Source organism: Sus scrofa, chromosome 13 (assembly GCF_000003025.6).
Source record: "Sus scrofa isolate TJ Tabasco breed Duroc chromosome 13, Sscrofa11.1, whole genome shotgun sequence".
Lineage (NCBI taxonomy): Eukaryota > Metazoa > Chordata > Mammalia > Artiodactyla > Suidae > Sus > Sus scrofa.
In genome coordinates, this window is record NC_010455.5 from 203584932 (window position 1) to 203605003 (window position 20072).

General features: G+C 49.8%; 1 protein-coding gene, 1 long non-coding RNA gene and 1 other non-coding gene across 3 annotated transcripts in view; 1 reads left to right on the forward strand and 2 right to left on the reverse strand.

Annotated features, from left to right (window-relative positions):
- Positions 1-20072, reverse strand: part of DSCAM (DS cell adhesion molecule) — a 725315-nt gene that overhangs the window by 18167 nt on the left and 687076 nt on the right. Inside the window, 3 exon segments of the mRNA XM_021071497.1 lie at positions 1437-1634; positions 9780-9929; positions 14024-14139. Coding sequence (XP_020927156.1) covers positions 1437-1634; positions 9780-9929; positions 14024-14139 — 464 coding nt within the window.
- On the forward strand, positions 14146-20068 carry LOC110256553. Its single transcript, XR_002338183.1, has 3 exons — positions 14146-15992; positions 17317-17430; positions 18662-20068. It is a non-coding gene; the product is annotated as an uncharacterized LOC110256553 (long non-coding RNA).
- On the reverse strand, positions 18822-18915 carry MIR9805 (microRNA 9805). The gene has a single exon (NR_128487.1). It is a non-coding gene; the product is annotated as a microRNA 9805 (primary transcript).

A 20072-nucleotide genomic window follows, 5' to 3' on the forward strand; every position in this document is an offset into this window, starting at 1 on the left:
GCTGCACCCACGGCTTAGGTCGAAATTGCAGCTTGGATCTGATCCCTGGTCTGGAAACTCCATATGCCACAGGGTGGCCAAAAAAGAAAAAACATTCCTGCTTTAAGGCAGCTGGGAATGTGGTGTAAACAGAATTCAGCATCCTCGCTCCCTGCCCTGCCTTGCAAGCCCACCTGGACCACCTCGGGTCTCTCACCGGCAGGGGTGACTGAGCTCTGTGCTCAGCTCCTCAGGCCTCCGTGTGGCAGGAAGTCGGGGTGGAGGTCAGAAATGACGGTGTGACTGCGTGGAAACACGCCACGAGGCGGAATGGCTTCCGACCCCTGGGACTCAGCCTTTGCGGCTTTTGCTTTTGTTTTTTGCTTTTTAGGGCCGCACCCGCAGCATATGGAGGTTCCCAGGCTAGGGGTCGAATTGGAGCTGCAGCTGCCGGCCTACGCTAGAGCCACAGTCACGCAGGATCCGAGCTGTGTCTGCGACCTACACCACAGCTCACGACAATGCCGGATTCTTAACCCACTGAGCGAGGCCAGGGATCGAACCTGCATCTTCGCAGACATTGTGTCGGCTTGGTTAATGCCAAGCCACAGCAGGAGCTCCTCATGCTCGTGTTTACCAGCCTTTATGGGGACCACAAAACCACCAGGAAGAAAAGTGCCTCTTGGGTAGAGGAGTCCCTGCATTTGAAGCCCTAGAAAGTTCTGAAGTCACCTCTGTGGAACTCTGAGCGTCTTGCGAGAGAAATTACTGCCATAAAAATAAATGTACATGGTGGCACTCCACCTTTGGAAGACTATTTTTGAAGTATATCATCCAGAACAAAAGAAAATGAGTATGAAAATTTCCTACAGCTATTAAGTTTAGATGTAATTTCTTTTCAAAATTTTAGATGGGGGGGGGCTGTTGGGCGACCTAGCACTATTCTTAGGCTCCGTCTTCTCTCCAGAGCGAAACCTTGGTGGCAGATGGCAGAGTCAAGACGACTTACCTTACAATCAGCCCCTGTTTACTGTCAGTGGATCAGCCAGGTTCAGGGTGCTGACCCTGCCATGCAACTTCAAGTGCAATGTCTTATTCCTGGCGATGGCAGTGGGTCAGCCGCCCTCAGAGTATAAGCAGAATGACTGCAGTCATGCGGGAGACATTTAGAAATGCCTACGGTTCTCTCTTAGAAAGGTCTCCAGGTTGCAGGGCAGGAACTAGAAGGAGAGGGAGCAGCATGCGTGTGTAATGACACCCGTAAAAGAGACGCTTGGGTGGTGCCGTGCAGAATGAGTTGGGCCCTGGACGGCACTGACGCAGTACAGCTGTCCCGGGACCTGTGAGGCAAACGTTCTAACAGTGCGAAAGTGTCCTTGAGAGGGGACAGCTAAGGCCCCGGAGCCCAGGGTGTCACCCTGCTCGGCCGGGTAGAGGAGAAGGCGTGCAGACCCTACCTGTGTCTTGTGAGGGGCTGACGCTGTAACTGTCGCTCTCTTTGTCCATCGACCCCGCGGCCCGGGGCGTGGGCAGCCTCCAGTCCGTGGTGAGGGTGTGAGTTGACACGGTGGGGTGGGGTCTGTTGAGCGTCCATTGGCTGGCGTACCGGTTTCTCGCCGCGGGCCCGGCCTTGGCGTTCCTCCTGGTGGTGGGATCTGGGAAGAGCCCAAACCAGGTCTGCCTTTGTCTCTTGCAGGATGGCTGGCCGTGATCAAGGTGTCCTGACCCAGCCCCAAGACCCACTCAGCAGGGCGCCCACCTGCAGGAAGCCCTCCCTGACTGCCGCTGTCCAGCGTACTGATTTCCCTTCTGCTACCGTGTGCAACAGTCACGGGATGCTTAAGCCCCTAACGAGCCCTGTAGGGGAAGGAACGTGAGAGCTGGACTCGGGAATTACGGACCTGAGTCTTGCTCTTGGTTCTTAAGTTTCACGACCTTACTCCTATCACTTAGCTCCTTCTGTAAGAGGAATCACCACCTTCTGTAAGGGGAGAGAGTTTGGGCCAAAGATGTTCTCAGGAGACTCCCTTTCTCTGCTTTTACCTTGAGGTGTTGTTGAACTATTCCCCTCCCCACCTCACCCCCCTGCAAAGATATGTCTGTATCCTACCCCCAGGACCTCGCATTGTGACCTCATTTGGAAATAGGGTCACCACAGACGTAATGAGTTCAAATGAGGTTGCAATGGAGTAGGGTGGGCCCTGGGCGCAACAGGACTAGTGTCCTTATAAGAGAGGAGACAGACACGGGGGGGGGCGGGGGTGCCACGGGATGATGGAGGCAGACGGGGCGCCGTGGCTGGGCGAGAGCACAGGTGCCTGCTGGCCGCCACCAGAAACCGGGAGGAGGCGAGGACGGCCCCCCTGCAGGTTTCGGGGCGCGGTCGGTCCTATGGACTTCTAGCTGGCAGAACTATGAGAAAGTAAATTTCTGTTCTAAGCCACCTGGTTTGCGGTACGTTTTCCCAGCAGCTGCAGGAAAGTAAGCAGGTGTTTCTGCAACAACTGCTGTCTTGTGTTTACTCTTGTCCCAAGTATCACCTAGATTGCAAGCATCTAGAGCAGACAGAAGAGGGAAGACCCCCTTTTGTCCCATCACTATCTTATCCCTTCGCCTGTGGCAGCATCTCAACAACGGGACTGATGAAGATGTAGGTTATTCAAGGTGGAGCACAAAGGGTGACTGCATATCTGGACGTCACAGATTTTTTTCCATCATCCCCCAAATGCAGAGGTTTATGGACAGGCTGGAGCCAGATGGGCTGCACTCTCTCTAGATCTGAACCAGAGGCCAGAGGTCAAGGCGGTAGACTGGGCTCTGAGCCCAACTCTTCAGACATCCCAACAGGACAGAAAGTGGGACACTGGAGTGGGCGAGATTGTCTTTTCCGGAATTCTATGGAAAACGGGAGAGCTGGAATGAGTTTTCTGCGGCTCCAGCCTGAAGGCAACGTAAGGGCCTAGAAGGTCCCTTCCCATGGTGGGATTCTCCGTTTTTCCAACAGGAGTTCTATGCAGTCATGTTGTAAAATGAGCTGGTCACGTCTAAACACAGCAGACGGTACTGACTGCTGACTCCGGATGGAGCAGCTGTAAAAGGAGAGAGCCGAGAGGGCCAGCCCTTGGCGTCACAACACTGACTGAATGGGGACGAGAGGTGGGTCACGCACCATCCCTGAGCCCACTGTCATCCCAGACCCACTGCCCGTCATCCCAGACCCCACTGTCCACCATCCCAGACCCGCTGTCATCCCAGTCCCCGCTGTCATTCCAGAGCCCACTGTCCATCATCCCTGAGCCCACTGTCATCCCAGACCCCACTGTCATCCCCGGAGCACAGCCCCGCCACCACCCCCAGATGAATACATGCTGCCCAGGGCCACTTTACGGATGACGCAATGGACCCTCAGAGCGAAGGACAGAGCTATGAAGTGACAAAAATGGAGCCCAAGACCCCACCTGTCCTTTCAGAGATGGTCCATTCCCAGGCCACACATGTCCTCACCTGTGACCCCTAAGAGTCCTGGTACAGGGTCTGCCGGACACTAGCCCGTTTATAATTCCATATTGGGTCACCAGAGGCAGACACTTGAAAGTGGTGAAGAGCCTTTCTTTTCATGTGTGTATGTCTGTCTGTATGTATTTATGTATGTCTGTATGTATGTACGGTCTGTCTGTCTGTCTGTATGTATGCACTGGCCACACCTGCAGCAGGCGGAAGTTTCCAGGCCAGGGACGGAACCTGCTCCACAACGGTGGCCCGAGGCGCAGCACTGATGATGCTGGATCCTTAACTTGCTAGGCCACCAGGCAACTCTTTTCTTTTTAAATGGAGGAGTTTCCTGTTTTGCAAGTTTCTAGTTATCAGACTTTGAACCTAATCCATCATTCTACACTGCTGGAGAGAAGCATAAGATGGCAGCCGAATCGATATATTTTAAGATTTCCTGGGTCATCAAAATGCCCTGTCTTGCTGCATAATTCTTGGGGGCATTGATTTTGAAGACACATTTCATCCGTTACTTGCAAAATTCCGTGGAAGACTTTATGGGAAGACTTATTTTTTGGCCTCGATTAGAATGTAAATGAGTTATGCTGGAGCGCCAAGCTCTCCGGACAGCAAGACCTGAATGATAATTGTGTTTCTCGGCTGCAATGCTAGGAGAGAAGCCCTCAAAGAGATAGAAAAACATTCTCGCGGGTAGGAGGCTAAATGTCTTCCAGGCACTGTCGACTTGATAAGTGGAGCTTAAATAGTGGAGCTTGTTATTTAAATGCTAATGAATCTTTTCCAGAAAATTACCCGGTCCCTTATGTAAGTTTTGAGGGTTCTTGGGTTTTTTAATTGTTAAGTTTCTTGTAACTACGGCTGTGGATCAGGTTGACTTCCGGTGCGGATGCTTGCGGGGAGGGGCCAGTTAGATGGTCCCGCTTCGGGGGCATAATTTCCTCAAAATCCCAAACCCTCACCTGCGTTTCCGTCTGTCAAGCTCACCCCCCAACGGTGGTGCACAGACTTCCGCCATGGCCCCCTTCCCGCTGAGTCACCCTATCTGGAAAGTTCCATGTCAGGGTGGCGTGTCAGCCTCTATTCAAGTCAGAAATCTTTTCAAGTTGATTTTGTTCATGATCCTTCCCCCCCCCAGATGAGGACAGCTTTACCAGTGGCCTGATAATGCTGGGAATATAGGTCATGATGTGACTTTTCTTGAAGTGCAGTTTGCACTGCTCTGAGCAAGCACCCCACAGGCACAACTGTCTCCGTAGGTAGAATACTCAAGGAATTGACACATTTTTAAAAATAATCAGGTCTCCGGAGCTGTCTTGTACCTGAACTGAACTCTTCCGTAGCACGGTTTCTGAGGTTGCATCTAAAATCAAACTTTCACTTGGATCCTACGCGGTGGCCTCTTCCGGAGCCATTCCGAGTTAATCTGTTCACCAAATAAATGTTGGGGTTTACCGTCCTGCGTGCAAAGTATTTTATTGGGTTCCCCAACATTCTAATAAAAATAACGTTTAGCGAGGAGGCACTGTGCTTGCTGAACAGCCTGCGAATTAGGGGGTAAGGGACAGAAATAACTCTTGGCTTTTCAACATTGGGGCTGAACCTGAATTAAGCTACTGCCTGTCGAAGCAAATTATTTTCATTATCCTGAACTTGGGATTGGAGAGGATTTTGTGGATAATCGGGTTATAAAACATGCCATGTGTCCTGTGATCGTGGTATTTATTAATCGGCTTTGATTCTCTGTGATGGTGTTCCGATCGTACAGATGCTGGGGCCTGGGCTTGGCGTGAGGAATTTACCAGCTGTCTCACAGACAGGGTGATGCTCGTGGCCTGAACATTCCTATCACTTAATGAACACGTATTTATCAAGGGCATGTTAGACCCTGGGCACTCTCCACCCCCATCCGGTACTTTCCTGCAGTCTGTCTGCTCCCGTCTTGGGTGGAAACATTTTTTTCTACGTCTCAACAGAAAACATGCAATCCACGTTGTAAGCCCTCTTCTTTAGCACATACTTGCAAAGTCTATTTCATCCCTCAACGTCCTTTCGGAAGCATCACCTTCACTTAGAGGCCACGCGGAAGGGTTTGGGGGGGGCGTCTGGAGTGAACCTCCCCAAGCTTGATCCAGTGTCCAGCTCGCTGGCTGTGACCTCATCAAAGTGTCTGTCCCCTTCATCTCTGAGCGGGGTGATGACACGGCCCACTGTCAGCACGTTGGGAGTTGCGGGTGAGCCTGATGGGATCAACCAGCCTGGGGCTATCCCATGATTCCTGAGTGATGAACAACTGACAAGGGACCGACCACATCCTGCCCAAAGGGAAGACAGTGACGGGAAATTTGATAGGCTGGTCAGGAAGGCTAGAAACACAAGTCAGAGAGTTGGACAGTAAAACAGCTCTTCAAAATCATAAGAGTTGAGACTGCTTGGGATGCAGAAAGGCACTAACTGGCAGTAACGGGGAAGGATGGGAGCCATATCCTATGATCCTCCAATCCAGCCCTGCAGGTACCACAGATGCAGGATGAAGCTCCTTTGCACAAATGACTGAGGGATGGGTTGATGGATGACTTCCAGGCAAACATGACAAAACAAACCTGGGTCAGCTCTAACACTGACCACGTCACGTGTCTTCATCCTTTGTACGTTTTGTAAGTAAAAACGTTGGTTTAAGTTTTCCGAAGTAAGGATCTCATTGGTGTCTGCAAAGTGTCCCTAAGGGCGACCATGTACATACAAAAAGGGACCCTTCTAACTGGATGACAAGATTCAGAGTCAGCCGATGAGATGTCTCAGTAAACGCAGAGCAGAGACGGAGAAGACGGACTGCCTAACTCCTAACGAAAATACTGCCTATCTTTGCTTTTTTCCATCCCCTTTGCTCTTATTTCAGAGCTTGACAGTCGGTATTAGAACGTGTTTACGGAATGTCTACTGTGTGTTGGACCTGGGGGCAGGAGCTGCGGACACTGACCTGAGGAGAGTCCCAGCTTCCAAGAGTGTCCTACCCACAGGAGACACGGGGAAGTCAACAGACACAGCCAAGACAGGTGCTGCCACGGCTTGAACAAGAGCAACAGCAAATCATCCTCCAAGTAAGAATTCGTTGCAACTCTTTGGCAAACTGAAGAAATGCTTAGAAACATAACTTCTGCGCTACGGGCAGGTGACATATTTGAGATGCTCTTCCTAAAGATGAAAATTTCCTGCAATAACAACCTAGTTCGAATAGAACAAGAACGAATGTCTTTGGTAGGTGAGGGAAGAGACTCTACACCAGTTCTCTACACCTAGGCCAGATTGCAGCAAGAGGAACCAGCTCCAGGGCAGGAAGGGGACGCAAGCGTAAAACACCTGGGCCAGGTGACAAGCCCCGAGGTACCAGAAGCACAGAACTGGGGTTTTCAGAAAGCCCATGGCTTCAGATCCCGCACTAATCTGCTGGGGGTGAGACCACCCCCCTCTTTCCACTTCCAAACAAAAGATGCCATGCCTTTAGTCCCTCGCAATGGGCTTTTGGAGAAATATTTAATTTTAAAAAATGATCCCCAAGATCTTTTACTAATGGAGATTGTTCTGCAGATGTGAAAGAAATAACTCTTATTTGGTGGCAGTGGAGGTCGGGGGAGACTAGAGGCTGAGACGTGACGTCGAGTAGAATGACCCAATAACGAATGGGCAACGCTTGCTTATAAACATTATAATGAAGTTCCCCACAAATGAAGCAGCATCCTTCTAGAAGCTGTAGCTGCTTCCCTGGGGTGTGATCCCCAGGCGAGCCCCCAGGGTGAGCATCCCAACACCCTTGGAATGGAGCAGAGATGCGGGACAGTGGTCCCTGTGCATCTCTGGCCCATCCTCCCTGCCTTCCCTGTCCCACCCCAGTCCCACTTCGGTCTCCAACAAGCCTTAGCGCTTCTCCCTCCCGCCCTCCTGCCTGCAGGCCAGCTCCTGCCTGCGGCTCCGCCGTGGTCCAAGACGGCTCCTCCTTGGAGGGTTTCCACCAGCCTCAGACTGAAGCAGCCCCTCCCACAGCCCCCGGTCCCGCTGACTCACTGCCACATCGTTCTGTCCTGTTTTTTCCCTCCTGCTGATGGACACATGAAAATGCTTAAGTTTCTGGGTTTGTGTTTGACTCCCTCCACTGGGACGCAATGAAGGCCTTTTCCCACTTTACGGTGGAAGGTGTATGTGGAGCCACATGTAAAGTGACACCTTAATGAAATCTTTAGAGTGGGAAGGAAGCAGTTCGTAAGGCATCCCAACTGCGCTCCCAGCGCCACAGCCACGAGGGAGCCGCTGAGCTGCCTCTTCTGTCAGCCTCCCTTCGGCTCCTCACCTTGCACTGGCTACAGCTTCTGCCTGTGGCTCAGAGACCTGTTTCTGCTGAGATTCTGGAAGCTGTCACACCAGCCTCCCACTGTTCTGGGGCCAACTCTGTGGCTGGAAGCCTCCCGGTGCTTTAGTTCCGTGGCCTCCTCTCCGGTCTGGACTATTGACCCGCCTTTGCGCATCTCTCTGCGGCTGAGCACTGGCAGCAGGTGGACACGCATGCTCCTTTCACCGGCAGGAAGGAGGCTGTGCCATGAGCATGGCAGGCTTGGGGGCTCCTGCACGGCCACCGTGCCAAGGGCAGGGGGCCACGTGACCACGTCTAACACCTGGGGGAGGGTTTCTCGATGTGGGAAGGGGGGGAGCTCAGATGGCCGGCCCCAGAATCCCCCAGGATGGCGGTTATAAGGCAGCTTCCCAGGCCCCACCCTAAAACTAGGGGATCAGAACCCCCGGGGGTGGAGGCCAGGAATGGGCGTTTTCACCGGGCACCTGGGTAATTCTGATGCTCACAAAAGACTGGGAGCCATAAGCTGGCACCGCTGTCCTCTTCTCTCTGCCCCTTTCCTACCCTCCTGCTAAGATGTCCATTATCTTCCGCTCTGATCAGGGTCAAGGTCGATCTAAGTCTCCCAGGGTCTTCCATCTCTTCCCCAGCTTAACAGCCGTAAGTGGCTCAGAAACCCAACCATGCAGAGTTGGTAAGTTGCCAGAAGCAGGCGCAGGTGTGTCCTGGTGGAAAAGCCAGTAGCTGGAGAGAAAGTCCAGCATCTGGGGGCAGCTTTCCAGAGCAAGACTCTCTGTGTCTCGCAAAGCGAGGCCTCCCCTCACACCCCGTTTGAGTGCTCGGGATGTAAAGACGTCCTCGGAGAGGAGGAGGGAGGTGAGACAGACGGAGGCATGAAAGACTCCTGTCGAATGTTCTTGAAAACGGGTGTTCCAGTGAGCCTCAGTGACTGCTGGCACTGTTTTTCCTGCCCAGTGTGAGGTTACTTAGGAATCAACTGGGTTTTGTGAAGCTCAGTGCTTTTCCCAAATGCCTTACACGGTCGGGCATTCGAAAGAATCGCTTTTAACACTATAATATTTATTTTTCTAATGATAGCTATCACTCGACTCACAGAATGTAACTTTTTGCTAAGAGAGTGATTAATGATTTAAAAGCTAGACATCAAAGCTTCTAAAACGATACTAATCGGGGCATCAATTTCTCAGTCAATAAAGAGATTTAGGGACAATTTCAATTAGGAAAGAACAAGACTATCTAATTAATAAGCTCTAGATACATATTCGGGGATTTAATTTCATCGCAGTAATTAATCTCCATATAATATGGATCCAAATATGAACAACGAAACCAACTCTAATCCTCAGATTAACTAACCAGAGCTACGTTTTGCTCCAACAGTGATTCGGGAGCAAAGCATAAGCTTGGAGGCCAGATGGATCCCCAGCTGACTCTTGGCTTTACGACATAGTCCGTGCACAACTTTGAGCTACTCCCTGAACTTCTCTGAGATGCAGTTTTCTCCTCTGTAAGGAGCGGGGGCTCTACCATCTACGGTATGAGTAGGTGCCTTGCGGGTTGTTGCAGAGATAATAGAAATGACATCCTCTTTCTGCTCCGACCCTGGGACAGAGCAGACAGATGCTCACCAAGGTTCACCACCTTTTTCTCCTCCTGTGTGGTCGACACAGGAAAAAAATGGGAACTTAAAATTTCTAACACTTCCCCAGTAAACCAAGACCAGGAGTTACTGGCTTCAACTGGCACAGTTTTAATACCACAGCTAAGATCCAACAATCCAGACTCAGTGTCCCCATCCAAGATGTCAGCATACCTATCTGTTTCTTAAAACGTGAGAAGCCTCCCATTGCACTGGCCGGGCGTGGGAGGTGAAGCGTTCTTAGCTTTGATCACACCCGCGCGGTTGACGTGACGTCTGGCCACTTACTTGTTCCTGGTCGGGCGTCCGAAACATCCACCAAGGGCCCAGTGGCCTGCGACACTGATTGGTAATGGACCGTGTGCGTCACCGTCAGGGACTTTTGTTTCGCTGCTTCTCCGAAGTCCGCATCCGTCAACAGCACCGTGGAGCGATCGTCTACGGGCGGCGAGGAAAGAGGAAGCCACACGCAGTTACCCCCGGCTCGGGGACTCCCTGGCTTCTCTCCCACGTAACTGCGTTACTGCTAAAAGCTACAGTCACAAGAATCTCATCACAAGGAGCAAAACCAACGGATCACTCAAGCACTGGGTGAGGATGCCTCCAGGATGCTCAAGATAGACCACGCCCTTAGAGGTTGGCTTTGGAGCAGGAAGGAAAGAGGATGGCCTTGGAGAAGGTCCCTCCTCTCTCTGGGGACTTGGTTTCTTCTCATTAGGCAAACACGGCTTTGTGGATTGGGGAGGTCTGCTGGGCGCCTCTGGTTAATAGAGGTGGGGAGGCAGGTGTTTGTGAAAAGCTCGCCTGAGACACCGCCAGCCATGGCAGCACCGCCCAGGGATGGGGCTGCACGTCCAATACACTCTGTTGGTGGCACTAAAAGACCTGCCCTGCGGGGGTCCAGGTGGTCTGTCCCTCTATCTCCTCTCACGCTGGATGTGGTGGGGGAGGGGAAGAGAAGGGCCAGAGCCTACTGATGCCTTGATTTTATTTATTTTATATGTGTGTGTGTGTGTGTGTGTGTGTGTATTTTAGGGCTGCACCTGCAGCATATGGAGGTTCTCAGGCTAGGGGTCGAATCAGAGCTGTAGCTGCCCACCTACACCACAGCCACAGTAACAAGGGATCCAAGCCATGTCTGTGACCTACACCACAGCTCAAAGCAATGCTGGATCCTTAACCCACTGAGCAAGGCCAGGGATTGAACCTGTATCCTCATGGATACGGGTCAGGCTCATATCTGCTTCGCCACGATGGGAACGCCCAGAATGCCTTGATTTCAACTGTCCCCAGGCAGGTGGCTTTTCCTCCCACCTCCCCTGATCTTACTGACTCTAGAAGCACCATTCAATGACTTGTTACCTGATCTCCCAGATCCTACGGGCACAGGCACTTGAGGGGCAGGGGCAGGAGCATGAATTCAGAGAGTTTTCGGCGTGTGGAGGAGAGGGTGCTGGGGCTGGGTGTCACTATTTGCCTGTCTCAGAGTTCCCTCACTTTGTTGTGATTCTTTTCACACTTCCTTAAGAGCTTTCTGACTCCAAGGGAAGCTGTGGTTGGGGCATGTGGATTTGTCATACATCCTCGAGCGGTGTTCCCATGCGTTTATCAGTCAGCGGGGACGCGCTGCAGCAGCCTTGACACAGAGCGGTGATGGCAAAGTCATAAGCAACACAGCTAGGTCTGTGCCCAAAAAAGGCTCTGAACAGAACGAACCTGACAAAATCCAATTACTCAGGCTCTGGCAGGAAAGGAAAATGTCTTCAAGTCAGAATAAAATTTCTTGGCAGAGAACTGGAGGAAGTGCTGCCAGGAGGTCGGCTGGCAGCCGGTGTGTGGTGCCGCCCAGGTTAGGGCTTCGGCCAGAGCCAGAGCTCGGCTCCTTGAGAGGGGTGGCCTTTCCACGGCGACAGGTTCCCATGATTGGACCTGGTACCAGGGGCGCCATGTGCATTCGTTTTCATCCCTGACCGTGTTGTGGTTTCTTTCCTGCTGCCCCTGCAAAGACCAGGGCAGAGCATCTGCAGCACCGGCTTTCTGACTTTCAAGGGCATGTCAGGGGCCTGTGCGTTCGTGAGCTTGACCATTCATTCTGGCTGGAAATGAATGGCAGCTTCATATTGGATTCTTACAGGCAGAGCCCCGAGCCGTCAAAAGCATCACGTTTCTACTTCCCCAATAATTGGAAAATGGCATTGTCCAACGGTCAGGTGTGACTGGGAGGTAAGTGACTCTTGGTGATAGACGGTCCTGCAAAGAACGTGAAGCATCTCTGGCTAAGGGTCATACTAGGTACAGGCCTGGCGGGAAGAGCTCCCTCTGGTGTCAGACCAGCAGTGATGAGCCACTGCAGGGTGAGGCTCCACTGCCAGCATCCACCTAGGAATCTTTGTTTATAGAGGTTATTTGTTTAATTAATTTATTTTTGTTTTTGGCCACCCTGAGGCATGTAGAGTTTCCGGGTCAGGGAATCAGATCTGAGCCACAGTTGGGAACTACACTGCAGCTGTGGCAATGCCGGATCCTTTAACCCACTTTGCCGGGCCAGGGATGGAGCCTGTGTCCTGGTGCCACAGAGAGGCCGCAGACCCCACAGCTGGAACTCTGGGATTTTTTTTTTTTTAATAGCTATAGGTAGAATTATTAAGTCTAGCGAGGAATATTTAGCAAATGTTCTCATTGTATTTTAAAGGCAAAGGCATTACAACTTGATTTTAGAACTGCTGTTTCAAGGAAATCTTAAGTTTTAATGCCCGACCCACTGGGGTTCAATAAAAGAGATTCCAGATACAGGACAGAAAAGGTAACTGGGTGCCTTGCCCTGATGGGAACAAGCTAATTAGCTCCGTGTTTCTGGAGGAGTAGTGACCCCTCAGACGATAGGGGAGAACTGAACTGAAGTTGGCTGATCGGGGCCCCTGGGACGGATCAACCCGCTCTAAGTGCTGCTGTGACTGAACCAAACTTGAGTCCTGCAAGGACAGCCCAGGCCTAGAATTCAGGAGCTGTTAGGTCGGCCGTCTCTGCTGTTCTATTAGAAGATCCTAAAAGCAGGTTGGGGCAAGAGACAACGGAGGCGTTCTGCCAACCTGGCCGTTCATCACTCTCTTCCTGGCAGGAGCTATCTAGGGGATGTGCCAGGAGCTGGGTGGGTTAAGCCAAACCATAGGAAAGGGTTGTCCGGGACCGAGTGCCAGCAAACATCTTCCAGAACAAACACAGAGCGACGTTTGAAAAGGGCAGCCCAGGGAACCTGCCTCAGAGGCTGTTTCCACGGTTACTGGCGAGCCCGGCCATACTTCCAAGGCCAGGGGTTCTGGGAAGAAGCCTGTTGATACAGACGCAGGTGGTGACAGCCTGTCACCAAAGGTGAAGCAGGTGGCCAGGAGGGAGCCCCGCCATGCTTCTGCTCCTAGCTGTCTTAAGTGACCTGCAAGTCAGGCAACTTCTCCACCCAGTTCCTAAGTGGTGACTTTTTCCTGCATTGGTTGGGAGGATTAAGTTAAATAATGTGCACATAAAATGCTTATAAAAATATGTGGCATTTACAGAGATTTTAATAAAGGTTAGCTATTCTGATCGTACTGCCATGGAAATATAAAGCCTCTGATTCTGAAATAAACAGAACCATCTAGGCAGGCAGGGTGGGACAGTGGACTTTAAAGAGGTCAGAGGGCGTTAGGACACCTGAGTTCCAGGCAGACAGGAACTAAAGCTCTCCAGGTGTCTGCTGTGCAGGAATGAAACAGGGGACCTCCGAGTTCCCACTCTGGCTCAGCAGGTTAAGAACTCGACCTAGTGTCTCTGAGGATGCAGGTTCGATCCCTGGTCTCACTCAGTGGGTTAAGGAATTGCTGTTGCTGCAAGATGTGGTATAGGTCACCGATGCGGCTCGGATCCTGCGTTGCTGTGGCTGTGGTGTAGGCCAGCAGCTGAAGCTCCAATTCGATTCCTTGCCGGGGAATTTCCATATGCCGTGGGTGAGGCCCTAAAAAGAAAAATAAAACAAAACAGGTGAGCTGGGTCCTTTCCAAAGCACCATGGAGGAAACCACTGTGGGATATTTGTGGGGTGCCAGGGGCGGAGAAAAGGTGCCTGGTGCAAAGATACGTGTTTAAGTGTAAGTAGAATATAAATAGTCTCCTTTTATTTCATCAAGGCCTGATGGGAGCTGAGTTGGAGAACACAAGGTGATGTCCAAACGGGGTCCTCGTGTGCAACCTGTCTCGGTCTGTTTGACTGCAGATGGGTGTTCTTTGGAGCAGCACCACTAGCCTCTCCAGGAAGGGCTCAACTTGGATAGAGCTGGGTCACTCCTCTTAGGTGACCTCTGCAGTGTGTGTAAGTTCACTTTTCCCATGTTTGCTGGTACTTCTTATTCTCCTCAATAACAGTTGTCTACCTTCTTACTTCTTTGTTCATGTCGCATTAATATGTTCCCATGGCTAATATTTCCCACGGCCTGGGGTCTGGGCTGAAAGGGCATGGCTGTGGCAGCCACATTGTGCAAAGGAGCAAACAGGGCACCTTACCAATGGTCTCCATTGTGTCTCTCTCTTCAATCAAAAGCTGAGCTCTGGGTATGTCGATGTGCATTCTCAGAGTCTGCTGTTGCTTGCTCAAGGTATCCGAAGTCCGGGTATTCTTACTGGGAATGAAACAGGGGGGAGGCATTAATACAGTCAAGGCAGTGCTACATTAGGCCAACCTGTGCTTGAATACCAACTTGACTTATTATCTAACTATGTGAATGTCTGCAGAGAGGAAGGAAAGAAGCACATGATAGATTTTTAACCATCATTCAAATGATATCTATGAATATTAAATTTTAGCAGTCAGTGGTGATGTTCAGAAAATACAAACTATCAACTGAGATTGATTCTACAATCAATAGAAACTTTAGAATTTCCCATTTCATGTGTAAAAGCCAAACGAAGCACACACACACAAAGCCATTCTTAAACCAACAAGATTTTTAGTTGTCAGATATGCGATGTTCCAATGATGACAGGGGAAAAGCATGCACACTGGCTCTTTGTTGGTGGAGGGTTTTTACCAATAGATTTTTATTTATATCTGGAGCGGTTTTATTTTTGTTCTAGTAACAAATCATAAAGCTTGTTAGCTTTCCTGACATTAGTTTAGTTTTCCTAACCCAAATTACATTTTAGATTAGAAAAATAGCAATTACTGTAAGAATTTATCTCAAAATTTGTGTAGCAGAAAATTACTCATAGAGTGAGCTGTCTTCTAAAAGTAAATGAAAATATGCAGTAAAACTGCATGGATGATCAAATTCAGTTCTAGTTCCTCGTAAAAAAAAAAAATCTGCATGTTGGACAAAAATACGAAAAACTCAATAAAGGCTTTAATTAGCAATCTATGTCACAAGAATGTTTGTTCAGTCTTGACAGAAGTCTAAGAACTGAGCAGATTTAAAAAATATTTTCTCAAATACTTTCCAAGAAGCAGCAGACATTCAGATCACTTAATCAATGTGACAATCTATGGCATCCATAAATCCAGCTCATAACGGCCACCATCTGTTTTGAGGGAGATTTGTGGAGCCTGGTACACTCACTGATGGTTTCGTGTTGGTTACACTGAAGGGTGAACGATAAAGGCGTATTCACACTGCATCGCAAAGGCTTTTGCTCCAACCAAGCATTCACCAGGAGGCCCAGATCCTTCCCTGACCATGAGGACACATTCACTCTTGAACCATGTGATGGGTGCACGTTAATAACCTGCAGGTCAAGTTCACTCGAGAAGCCCTTTACATGTTTGCATTCAGAGGGCCGTGTGGATAATTGTCTGAATATTTTATAACGACTCTTTCCTCACTTGAGTGTGAACAAACCAGCCCATGAAAATGACAGCCTTGGAAAGGCACAGTAGCCTGACCTAGGACGTGACTTTGGACCAGATTTCTTGCTCTGAAGCTGAATAACTGGGTTAGGAGCTAGATCATTTTATTACCCAGAGTCCAGATTCAAACGTGTTGGCCTGAATTGTTTGCCTATTCTCTAAACTCTTGGAGATTATTTACTTAACCACGTTCTCACTTTATTTGTGTGTGTGTTTTAAAGCAACGATTCTGATCCTTATAAAGAAAAAAGGAGGGAGAGTGGCTGTGATGAGTGGGCTGCGGTTCTGTCAGGCTGAGACCAGCTCTATTTCCACACAAACATATGGGAACTACTCCTCTGTGAATAGCCGAAAGAGCTGTTTCGAAACTTCACCAGGGACTAGAGTTTGTCCTTGCACCAAAAATAGACGTGTGGGCTAGTTCCTTCTGCTCATCATGAATAGTTATGAGCCAGGCAGCCCGGGCTGCTCTGCTGAACAGCTAAGAACCCCGTGCAGCCAGACTTAACAACCAGGGCGCTGCTGTCCGAGGGACTCAGGAAGCCAGCGAAGGCACGGCTGGGCTCCGCTGTGATGGGCACAAAGACTCAGAACGTGATTAAACGTTGTTCACGGGGACAATAGAAGCTGGAGGTAAATGTCCCCTCCCCGAAGGGCTCAGCCGCCAAGCCCTGCAGCCGGAAGGCAAGAAAATGGCTCGATACACCTCGATACTTGGGCTGATTGTCCCTCCTCCCTTTGCACTTGCTGTGCCCTTAGGACACATCCCCCACCGGGGGTGGCTGGCTTGCTCCTTCCATCTCCTCAGCGGAGCCAGGCTGGCCCTGCGGTGGGAACGCCCCATTGTCCCCTGTTCCCTCAGCGCTTAATACTCCTGAGCCTCTGTTAAATTGATTTATTTTATTTATTATCCATCCCTCCCAATGGACGATAAGCTCCTCAATGGATGGTTTCATCTTTTCTACCCCCTGTACAGCCTTGAAACTTGGAACAGTACGGACTGAAGTAGGTGCCCAATAAATATTTATCAAAGGTTGTTGAATGAATCATATTGTTTGGGGGCAAGATGGGAGCTGAGTGACATGCCCCAGAGCCTTTGTTTTGGGGGCAATAACATCCTTCCCAATCTAAAAGGATTAATAGGTCTCAAAGAACTGGCTTTTTATCTTAACCTGTGCTGCCATAATTTATAATCTATGGTTATAGGAAGGTTGGTTCCCCCCGAAATTTAACCCCACTGGTCAGAACAGCAGCAAATCTTTAAAAAAAAAGGCTAAAAAAACCCCATTTGTGAGTTGGAAAAAGATCCTGCGTGTTTCACTGTGGAAGCAAAATTGCATCTTTTATATGATAGGGGGTCATGCTAAAGATATTATTTATTACTGAAATGTATCTGTCCACCATCCATTTGCCATCTGGCTGTCTGGTTAAAATGAAGCTGCTTCACAGAAGATGGAAATTCTGGGCTCAGCCAATAAATTACATGTAGCTGCTACAACTCTTTAAAGTCTTAATATCCTAAGTTCTGGGGAAAAAACCCCAGCGATGATGTCTGCATAGCACCCCCTTTCCTCCTTGAAATATGATAGGGAACATTCCATGAGCAGAAGATAATTTAAGAGCATCACGTTCATATCTTGTTACAACAGTTGGGTGGGTATCATTTTTGCTATGTGTATAAAATTATAAACCTTAAGAAACTAAACTAATATAGACTTTGGAGCTGAACTTTTCACTGCTGGCTTTACAGCTACTTTTCACTAGCTTTCTTACTAATACTGGTCCTTGGGCATTAACCACGGGCATTAACCACGTGTTGCTCGGTGCCTTAGGGCAGGTCAGTTTCACCTCTGGAAAAGCTGGTGTGTTTTAAACAAATGATTCTTGCCTAATTATCTAGGTGGAAAATTCTATCTGAGCAGGGTGGGTGACATTTCTCTTTGCTCTCCTCTACCAGGTGACTTGCTTGGGTGAGAAGGATGAGCGTCCAGGACCATGAAGCCCAGCGATGGGCAACGGCACCATGTGGAGGACCCCCGGAGGCTCCAGGCAGTCTGGGTTTGTCTTGCAGGTGCATCTGCCCGTCTGGCCCTGGGACAGCTAATCCCGCTGAAATACACAGATCCCTCCTTGCAGGATGTGGCTGGACAATAAGTGTTACGTTCACCTAACTCACGGGATGATGCAGCCTGGACAGTTTCCAGTTGTTGCTTTCAGATGAAGAACACAGGGCACAGAAGGGATAAGGATGCACCCAAGATCACAAAACCAGCTGGTGGCAGCATAGGAACATAAGCCTAGAACACAAGTTTGTGATTCAACATCCCAGCCTGCAAGTCCTCACCTTCCAGAGGAAGCATCAGTTCTGAGGCTTCTCTGTGCCTGGGTCTGACTTGCTCAGACCTCCCCAGCCACATCGGAGTGGGGTGGGGCCTAACCTGACCAGGGAGGGGACAGGGGATTTTGCTGCTTGGCTTGGCAAGTTTACCACCTGGCAAACTTGGATTGAACTGGTCCTTCATGAATAAAAGCATTGCTTTTCATTCTAAATCAATTCCATAAAAATCCACCTATTTAAGGAGATTGGAGACCCTGTTTTCAATCACTTTCACCCTTTGGGAGAAAACCACCTCAAGTACCTCCAGTGGGAGTAATTACTACTTTTAGGAGTCCTGATTTCACGTTGGCTACTGTCAACTGCGAATGTCATTACTAATTCCTGCTCTTGTCAATAGGTGGGCTTTCTACCATGGTCATTGCCCTATTAACAAAGAAGGAAGAAGATGCTTCCTGTTATTTTACCTGGGGCTAATCAGAAGGGGGAGAGCACAGCAGAGAAGCTGATACCAAATCTCTCTAACAAAACATATGTGGAACATGTCAGGACACACAGGCCCTGAAGTCATGGGCTGGGGCCCGAGGCATGATTGATGGTCTGAGAGTGGATGCAGGAAGTGGCCAGAAGCCATCTGGGAAGCCAGGCAGTTGCAGGAATCAGACTGGGTACAAAGCAGCGAGGTGGACTAGGCTAGAGACGGGGACTGGCCACCGTGCCAAGCAAAAGTCATGCCCAGTATAAGAGGGGTGCCGTCTGCGGGTCCAGCTGGCTGGGTATCAATGAGGCTGCACCCAGTGTGGCCACAGTAATTCCAAGCGGAATCAGAAAGCCACAATTTCATGCGAAACGTTCTGATTTTTACATGTCATCAATAATTTCATCATTCAGGTCTACATCAGAAAAGGTATTTCATTAGGTTGATAATTACCATAAATTGAATGACTCTGGCTTATTTGTCTTCCAGATGTTTTGTCAGATTTGCTCAACACAAGCGCACATGTGTCTGGCTGCCTCCTATGCAACGACTAGCAAGCACGCACCTGCACCGGAGCATGGACTAAAGGCCTTTCACAGAGACGCTCACAGTCTTCTCACCAGGTTTTATCTGGTGAGATGCGACGAGACACACGAAGGAGACATCCGACAGACCCTGGGCGTCTCTGAGCTCGACTCCGAGCTCCAGGTTCCTGCTCCCGGCTATCTGACGCCTTCACTGGAGGCTTAAAAAGCATCCCCGATTCGACGTGGCCCACACGAGTCTTTTCATTCTGATCAGCATCTCCCTCCTCTGCCCTACAAATAAAGTCCACAGCCTGCATCTATCTTCCCAGTTTTGGCAAATGGCACCAATGTTTATCTAACTGCTTACACCAAGCATTTCGGAGTTATTCCTGATTCCCTCGTATCTGTCACCAGCAATTCATCCTGTTTAAAAACACAGTAGGGCCAAAGGTGTCTGTGGGAAATGTAACCCATGGTCAATGGCATCTGACTTCCCCCCAGCAGGTCTTGGAGGATACTGGTGATTCAGGAGGTGGCTCTTTGTGAATAACAAAAGGACTAATTTTATATACAAAGGCGGGGGAGGAAGTTAAAGCCAACTGTGGCCGGGTAGGGAGGGGAGACCCCACAGCCCTTCCTTCTCATCTTCTACATCAGCCATCCTCAAATGACAACGTCAGGGCCACCATTAGGGTCCCCGGCATTTTTCTCCTCTGGTTCCTAGACTCTGATTCTCCTCGCCTTACTCTTGGCTGAATTGTTACAATGTAAAATGCAAATACCGGGGTGTCCTGCACAGTCGTGAACTTGCACCTCTTTAGTCAACCACCTTGGCCGTTCATCCTCTCAACAGTCAGGCATGGGGCAGCTACAGTGCTGGGCACTCCTGCCACGGGGGTGAAATCGGCTGTGACCTCCAAGACCAGACTGAGTGGGTATCCGCAGCCGAGTGGGAGGGGGCTCTGGTGGAGGGGTGCTGAAGGAGCAGTGGGAGCTGAGGGCAATGCGAGTCTTTCCTGATCAGCCCACGGGTTTTGAAGCACACAACCCATTTCCCGGTGTGGATTTCTTCTCACCGGTTGTTCGGAAGAAGGTTTGACCTCCAGGTGGGGTATTTCGGTGGCTGCAAAACCCAAGCTACTTCCTTATAAGGCGCCTCTTTATTCTCAGGTTAATAGGAAACATTCTGTTGGCTGAATCCAGCCAAAGAGAACGCTACCTCCAGTGCGCATAAAAGCATATTACTTGGTATCTGTGTCTGCAATGAGGCATGACATGGATATTTAGGTTCAAAGAGTGAGAATTATGTCACATCGAGAATGGGTTGTCAATTTCAGACCGTCATTAAAAAAAAAAAGAAATCCTCAAACCAG